Source organism: Lotus japonicus, chromosome 1 (assembly GCF_012489685.1).
Source record: "Lotus japonicus ecotype B-129 chromosome 1, LjGifu_v1.2".
In the NCBI taxonomy this organism is placed as follows: domain Eukaryota; kingdom Viridiplantae; phylum Streptophyta; class Magnoliopsida; order Fabales; family Fabaceae; genus Lotus; species Lotus japonicus.
In genome coordinates, this window is record NC_080041.1 from 119,958,147 (window position 1) to 119,966,693 (window position 8,547).

The 8,547-nt window shown below is 34.2% G+C and overlaps 3 protein-coding genes across 3 annotated transcripts; 2 read left to right on the plus strand and 1 right to left on the minus strand.

The window, feature by feature from the left end:
• Positions 1–161: 161 nt before the first annotated feature.
• Positions 162–3,950, plus strand: LOC130729870 (protein SINE1-like). Its single transcript, XM_057581712.1, has 3 exons — positions 162–330; positions 776–2,066; positions 3,226–3,950. The coding sequence occupies exons 1-3, from the start codon at positions 317–319 to the stop codon at positions 3,718–3,720; spliced, it is 1,800 nt and encodes a 599-aa protein (XP_057437695.1). The 5' UTR covers positions 162–316; the 3' UTR covers positions 3,721–3,950.
• Positions 3,951–4,567: 617 nt separating this feature from the next.
• On the plus strand, positions 4,568–4,891 carry LOC130722284 (uncharacterized). Its single transcript, XM_057572971.1, has one exon. The coding sequence runs from the start codon at positions 4,568–4,570 to the stop codon at positions 4,889–4,891; it is 324 nt and encodes a 107-aa protein (XP_057428954.1).
• Positions 4,892–6,165: 1,274 nt separating this feature from the next.
• On the minus strand, positions 6,166–6,603 carry LOC130722291 (S-protein homolog 5-like). Its single transcript, XM_057572979.1, has one exon. The coding sequence runs from the start codon at positions 6,601–6,603 to the stop codon at positions 6,166–6,168; it is 438 nt and encodes a 145-aa protein (XP_057428962.1).
• Between the last annotated feature and the right edge of the window lie 1,944 nt (positions 6,604–8,547).

The window sequence follows — 8,547 nt, forward strand, 5'->3', positions numbered from 1 at the left end:
CCACTTAAATCTTCCTTCAAAGACACTCCGTTAGAATCCTTGCTGGACGTTGGTACAGAATTATTAATTTAATTACAGAGAAAACAAAACGGAATATTAATTTAATACTAATAATAGTCAATAAATGTGAGGGTATTATCGGAATCAAATTCAGAATTTTGTGGTGCCCGCGTTGGCATGGATAGCGGCGGAAATTTGAAAGAAGAATACCATTTTGAATAACACACACTGTGTCACTGTCATCACTGTCACTGCCCTTCCTCACTCTCTTGCATTGCCACCTTCTCCGTTCAACAGAACCACCACCTACTCCTCCATGACTCTGTTAAGGTAATTTCATCTTCTTTCTTCAATTTTCCAATTTTTTTTTCACTGTTTCATTTCTCATACACTGCTTATTTCACTGCAATAAGCGTTCTTTTTAAAGTAATTCAATGCCCATTTTTCAGTTCCTGGAGAAATTGAATACCCTTTTTGTGAATGCCCAGAAAGTTTTTTTTTTCTTTTTTTTGTTTAATTTTTGAAGAAAATTCAATTTTAGGGGAAGTGTGCAATTGGGGTTTCAAGAAAATTGCATTTTTTAGCCACCCCATTTGCGTAATTAATCTTTCTTCGGTTTTTGTTGTGAAAAAGTTGTGAACTTTAACCGTAGAAGCAGTGAAACTGTTAGGAATGGGGGTGAACGAATCTGCAATGGAAACCCTAAAAATGAGATTTTTTTTTTCCTTTTCTGTAAATGGTTGTTTTGCTGATTGTGGTTGCTGTTTGGTTGTAGTTCAACAATGGGAAGAAATCTCAGCCCGGTCGTGCGGCAAGAGCTCGCGAATCTTGACAAAGATGCAGATAGTCGCAAATCCGCCATGAAAGCCCTAAAGTCATATGTGAAAGATATGGATTTCAAGGCTGTTCCTGTGTTTCTTGCAAAAATTTCTGAGACAAAGGAAATTCCATTCACAATTTCACTGTATGAAGTTTTTGCTAGGGTTCATGGTGTCAAGATTGTTCCCTTGATAGACACCATCATGGGATCCATTGTTCAGACCCTAGGTTCAAGTGGAGGGTCTTTCTCTCTTCATCAGGCTTGCTCCAAGGTGGTACCAGCAATAGCAAAATATGGGATTGACCACTCAACCCCAGAAGAGAAGAAGAGGGGCATAATCCACTCTCTTTGCAAGCCTCTTTCTGATTCTCTTTCAAGTTCACAGGAGAGCCTAACTTCCGGTGCCGCGCTTTGCTTGAAGGCTCTGGTGGAATCTGATAACTGGAGGTTTGCGTCGGATGAAATGGTCAATAGGGTTTGCCAGAATGTGGCTGTGGCATTAGAGGGAAAATGTAAGAGCCAAACGAATGCACACATGGGCCTGGTTATGGCGCTGGCGAAGCGGAATGCTTTGATTGTTGAAGCCTATGCAAGGTTGTTCATACAATCTGGACTAAGAGTACTGAATGCCGGCCTTGCGGAGGGGAATTCTCAGAAACGGCTTTCAGCGATTCAGATGGTCAACTTCTTGATGAAATGTTTGGACCCCAGGAGCATATTCTCTGAGCTCGAATCGATAATTGAGGAGATGGAAAGGTGTCAATCTGATAAAATGGCATTTGTCAAAGGTGCTGCGTTTGAAGCCTTGCAAATTGCCAAGGAAATTGCAATTGGCAAGCCAAAGCATGTTAAAAGTCCTGCTTCTGTTACAGGGTCAAATTTAAGTAGGGAAGTGAATACCTCCTCTGGTGATGAAGATCATTCTCCTGCATCAGTTTCACCAGAATCACGCGCATTGGACTTTTTGCCTGGATATGAATCTGCTGTTGAGTCTCCCATCTCAACCAACTTAGACTATGAGCGAAGGAGTGTTAATAGGAAGCTTTGGAGCAATCAAAATGGAGTGGTTAATGTGTCTCTCAAGGACGGTTTGGCTTCAGCGGTGGGGCAAGAACGTGGTTTGTTAGAGCACTCTGTGAATCATGAGTTTTCTAATGGAAGGAGAGAATTAGCACAAGAGTTTTCTGGTTTCATGGACAGAAATCCTATGCATGGAGTATCCAGAAGTACCACCACAAGTCCCCAAGTAAGTTTCTCAGACATTTGTTATATATTGTAGGACTATAGAGCATGAAGCTTTTACTTCCATTTCCAATTCTGCTTAACATTCTATACTGCATTTTTCTGCCACACCCCTTACTTCAGTATATTGTTTATGTGTTCCACTGGTTTTGATGTTTATCTTATATACTCTTGTTTATGATTTTGTGCCTGTAAATTTATAAAACTTGCTGTCTTATTATTACACAAAATGAGAAGAAGTTGAATTTTGTATGATTAAAATTGTTTTCTAGCCATCAATTCTTAAAACAATGAATCTAGAAACATAAAGAATAAGTTTTTTTTCCTCATCATGGGTTTTTCAACATTACTCAGAAGAATTCAATTTATGTCTTTCTTGACTTAGTTTAAGATTCTTAATGCACCATTTGTTGAAGGAGCAAATCTTCAAGTACCATTGTAGTACAGAAGACCGGGTACTCTCCCTTAGTGTAAAAGTGACGGTTTTTTCTAAAAGATATATTTAAAACAAATAAAAAGTATGAATAACTATCCATACATGTGTATGTGTTGCAATATGAGTGGAAGTAGTTCCAAAGACTCCATCCTCCAGGAGTATTGAAATTTTTTCCCGGTTGAAGATCAAGTGCTCTTACTACTCTATAGCAGCAATTGGAAGAATTTCATCAACTTTCTTCTCACAACTCTAGGAAATTTTAGTTTCTTTTTTGTATTATAAATAATTTTTAACAAGCTAATCTCATAATTTTATTTCTATTTATTTTGTGTTCTTATGTTATGGCGTGAATATTTTATATAGTATACAAGTATGTCCTTATTTTATTTGATTACTTATATTGAGTGCGGATATTTGCACTATTCGATTGATTTAATCATACACTTAATTGAAATGGTTGAACTTTCAGTGCCTTTCAAAAATATGTGATGAAAACATTGTTTATAATGCGTGAGGAATAGTGAAATGATGAAGAATATTTCTACTATGAGAATGTGAACACTTGAAACTTATATAGTGCATAAGATACATTACATCATCAGTTGAATCTTATTTTGTTTGTAATTGAAACTCTTCAATGATATCCTATGCTGCAATGTTTCCGGATAAAATCACTTATTGTTTACTTATGGAGTTAGCTGATTGTGTATTTACGCTTGTAATTCAGAGGTCACGCACACAGATTAGTGTTGACAACATTGAAATATTCACTACCCCAAGGAAGCTCATTCACTCTCTTCAAGATTCAAATGACATGAATTTGGATTGCTCCGAGAAACAGAACAGAAGGCTCAGGAGTCTATCCTATGGCAACATTGACTGGAGCCGAACATCGAAATATGACCAGAACTGTTTCTCAGATCAGGTGAAGTGTGACTGTGGAGTGAATGAAAGCTTATGTGCTGATGTGGAGTTCCAAGGTAGCTCAGAGTCAGTGTCATCAACAAATGACCTTCCAGGAGATGCTGATGTGAAAACGCCTTCCAAGATGGTTCCTGAAAATGGAAATGCTATGCAATTACAAAATCATCACATGGGAAAAGCACTTCAAAAGACTACATTCAAATTGGTTTGTGGTCTTTCATTTACTCTTCTTGCAATAGCCGCTCCTTTAATCTGGATCAATAATCAGGATGAAGGCCACTATCTTGTCCCAACATAACATGCATTGCTCACTCTGATGTGCACCCTTAGGATTAAGAGCACTCTAGGTATGATTTTGTAGGGGTAGTTGCAAATTCCAACAATGTTGGAAAATTCTAGGAATGGTTCTCTTCCACTGAGCATCTTCATTGTGCTTTTGTTTTCCTGTAAAGAGTCTTTAAGAACTTTTGTCTGAATTTTACTTTGTGTTGAGGTGGAAACTTGAATACTGAATTTGAAATTTAAAAACGATAGTTTCATTATTCTCAGCCACATTTAAGACTGATGATATGCACATCTGGAGACTAGATGTCATTAGTGCACATTTGGAGACTAGATGTCATTAGTTTATTTTGATTTCTTTGTAGTATTGGTAGTGACCAGAGTGCTGAAACTCTGGGGAGTTTCTCTATTGATACGTGAAGGCTCGTTGCACCTCCCAAATGTTGACACACTTCAATCATGCACTTCCTTACCTTGTAAGGGTTGATGGCACAACCACACTGGCTGATTAGGTGAGAATTGTGGTTGTGGTTATTACACTCCATGGTTAAATTTATCATCCATGTTAGGTGCGTTTGAGAAAACTGCTTAATTAAGCCTAATGATAATAAACCAATGCTTATTGATAAGCTGATTTGAAAACTTTTTGAAATTTATAGAGAAGCATAAATTTTAATCCATAAGCTAATATAAACAACTTGTGAAAATAAGCTTAAAACATCTTATTGATTGACCATAAGTTGTTTACATAAGTTCTCACAAACACTTGCATAAACATTAATGCTTGTGGAGGTGTGTTTTGTGATCATCGAGGGAGATGGCTTAGAGGATTTTCTAGTTTTGAGGGCCAAGGTGATGCGCACATGGCAGAGTTGCTAGCAGTTGCCCAAGGTCTTCGTATTGCTTGGCAGTATGGGTGCAGGAGGATAGTTTGCGAATCAGATTGCTTGAATGTGATTGAAAGTCTAAGGAAGAACAAGTCAGTTAATCTGCATTCTTGTGCCATACTTCTCACAGAGGTTAGATGTATGTTGCTGGAGGATTGGGAGGTAGTCTTTCAGCATGTCTTGCGAGATAATAACACGGTTGCAGATCTCTTAGCTAAGCTAGGATTGAAGGAAAAGTGGGATCTCACAGTTTGGGATTCTCCCCCTCCTGAGGTTGCTCAGTTGAGGGAGTTAGGTTAGTTTGTTTGTGTTCTGGTTGTTGTCTTTATTTTCGTAATCTACCAAAAAAAAAAAATTAAGAATGAAAAGAAGTTTATGAAAATTGGACCATACTTTCAATTGGCGATTGTTTTCTCATATAAGTTTTCGTTAATGTTATTGTTCGTTGCTTTTATGCGTTTCTCAAATTCAATATGTGAAACTGAAAAAAAAGTGTCTCTCGATTATTTTTGTTGATGGCCTCGATCATTCTTGTTTGTGGCTTGTCTCTTGCTTGCGTTTTTGCTCTGTAAGATTGTTCAGTTTTGATTTTTGCTTTTAATTGGAACAGATGTATATCCAATATATACCATATATTATATAATTTTATCGAATAAAGTTGTTTTATAATTATAAAACAAATAGTTAAAGACATATTTATAAATTATTTTATAAAATAAATTATTTTTTATTAATGGGAAAATAAAATTTAAAAATATACTTTGGGTCATTTTGGCATTTGAGTATAGTATATATATAACACCCTGTAGTTTTTTTGTTCATCTTAAAGATAGAACATGATTAAAAAAAATGATTGCATAATGTTATCTGATTTTGTTATATCCGCACCAAACGTTAGAAAGGATAAGGTTATATTTTTACTCTTTTTTGTGCTGAGGTCCTGCTCTCGATCATATTTTGTGCTTGGCTTCTTTCTCTTTCTTCGTTTTCAGATTCTTAATGAAGATGGTGCTCTCTTGATTATTCATTCCATGAAATATTACATACAATTGATAGATGGATTTGTTAAGTTGTGGCCCTTGTGGTTAGTGCTAGTGCAGATAGGTTTTCAAAAAACAATAAGAAATTAGAAATTCAAGAGAAGGTGATACGAAATTAAATCTAGAAGTGAGGGCAACAAAACACAGAGACGAGAGAAAGGTGAGGTTTGGCAGTGCGGCTAGAGAAAATTCACCGGGAGAACAGGGTAGAAGACAGTTAAAAAAAAATAGAAAATCAAATGACCTACTAATATAAATTATTTGGGACCATTAGATTTAAATTGGAGCAATGGTCAAGAATAAGTGTAAGAGTTTTAGACTTACACAGGTGTAAACGGATCCCTCCTCTATATATTATCGTATCATGGCCACCAAATAAAATTTTAAAAGTGACTAGAATACATAGAAATAGCATATATTTCTTGTACGTAGAAAAAAACATATCTCTTAAAATTGTAATAGATATAAAAGAATAAAGGGAGTAGCTTTTATTTATATTTTCCCTTAACCTAACAAATAATAATGCTTAGAGCTTCACCATGAGAGTTTCTTCAACCAGTAGGGGTTAGCAGATCCGTACTCATGATAAAAGTAAGCTCCATCTGGTCTAATACTTCGCCAGCATTGCGCTTTACAAGTATTATAATCTTTTCTAGTATAAATATCAAAACTTTGTTGCTCACTGTTCCATGCAAAGTTGCACCAAAACAGAGTAGTGCGCCAAATATTTACGTTGAAGGACCACTCTATGAATTGTCCATTGGTAAGATAATGTTCCCCAATATCATCATCCTTTGAACGACAATGGACATAGAGTTGAGTAGAATCATCACCCAAATCATTTATAATCCGCACAGTTTTCCTCCAGAACCAACGATCAACTCCACCTTCTTGACCTTGCACGGGTACTATCAACACGCATGCTGAAATGATCACCAACACAGAAACTATTGTAACCAACACCTTCAACATGTTTATGAGACACTAATAAACACACCTCATATTTCCACAGCCTCTACAAAAAGTTCACAATCTACACCCTATTTGTATAGTAAAAGTGGCTTGAAATTGACATTAATAGCAAAAAAAAAATTGGAACAACAATAATAGCCATAGTAACGAGCCAATTTTTTTAAAGTAGAAACTATTATATTAAAGAATAGAAAGGTACAAAATCCATCTCCAAAGGAAAAACTTTATAATTTATTAACTATATAAACTATTAATTGTACAACTTTTTTGTGTGTATAGCAATGCTAATTAACCATATTGATTATAATTAATATTTTTACTATATCTATCTTTTACAAGCATATGCCACGTGTCTCTCAATGATCATTCTATTTTCCTCAAAAAGCTAGAGCAGTGAATCAAAGGAGGAAAAATGCTAAATGACACTACCCAATAACCACACAACATGCACTACTCAGTGTTTTCCGAACTTCTCTTTATTATCTGCTGATTTTTTTTTTCCAAAATTAAGATTTTTTTTAATGGAGATTTTGTTATTTCAAAACAATTGATTTAAGCTATATTGTGTTTTTGTGGTCAGGGACATCACTACTGTATTCCGAGCCAAATTAGTCACGTGGGGCTTCTTTCCCTCGTGAAGATCGGAAGCCAAAGGACAAAAAAAAAGTTATGTCGTGTGGGTAGTGCGTGATCAGGTCGTGTAGTGTAGCGGCACTCGTGAAACAAGTTGATAGGAGAGAATTTTCACCAAATTTTTATGACTTATATATTTGGGAATACATTGTGAAATTACAGTTTTAAGAAATTTCTTATTTTCAACTTTGAATTTTAAGTTTACTTGGAATATTTTTTTATATATCAAGAATATTAAAAAATTAAGTTTGAAAAATATTTTAAAATCGAAATTTTTGAAGATTTTGTTTTGAAAAATTTGATTTGAAACAATTAAATAATTAATGAAATTAAATAATTTTTATTATTTTTTTAATAAATGATGAAATTATTATTTTTTTCCAAATTCATTATTCTTTAACTTGATTAATAATTTTACTTGGAATCCTTTTTATTATATATATCAAAATAAAAAATATGCATGGTAAATGAAATACTTCGAATCTTTTCTTAACTTATATGATATCAAATTCTAAAAAACTATACTAATAAATATAATCAATAATTAGATATCAAAAATTAACCATAATCCTTCCTATATATATGTTCTTGTTTCATTTTACGAATTTAGCGTTCAGCAGTTAGCTTCGCTAAACATTTTCTTGCAATCAGCTAGCTTTTCGACTTTCAAACATAGTCCATTTACATATATTTTAGTTTAGTTTCGCATGTGATGAGTATATTCACCCTCTATCTATTAAATTTGAATAGTCCATCTTGAATCTCATTAAGCTACATCATCAACTATTTTCTCATGTAGTCATGTGGCATCAAGACCTTATTAAATAAAAATCATTGTTTCTTTTCTTTAAATAGAAATTGGTTCAGAGCATATCACAATTTTTTTTTCTAATCAGCATCTATGTTTATTTAATCAAATCAAATTATGAGTGTGAATTATATTTTTAAACGATAATTCAATTTAATGTTTTAACTTCTTCCGCTAATTTACAAATAAGATTACTTTTATCTATTTTGATTCAACTTGTTTTTTAAATGTATTTTGATTCAACTTTATAGCTCAAAAAGTACAATACGCGTGCATTACACAATATACTTGTTTTTTTTAACCCTAAAGCAAAGAAGAAAAGGCATAAAATAAATTTTTGTATTTTGCCAGTTTTGTTTTTAAGCTATTGCCAACGGTGGCGGGTGATACCACAATTATTAGCTGGAGGCTTGGAGATAAAAATTAGGGTGACTCCTAATGTGGACCTTTTAAAGTGGTCTAATTTTAAATTAGACCACTTTTTTTAACCTGCTTTAACAGGT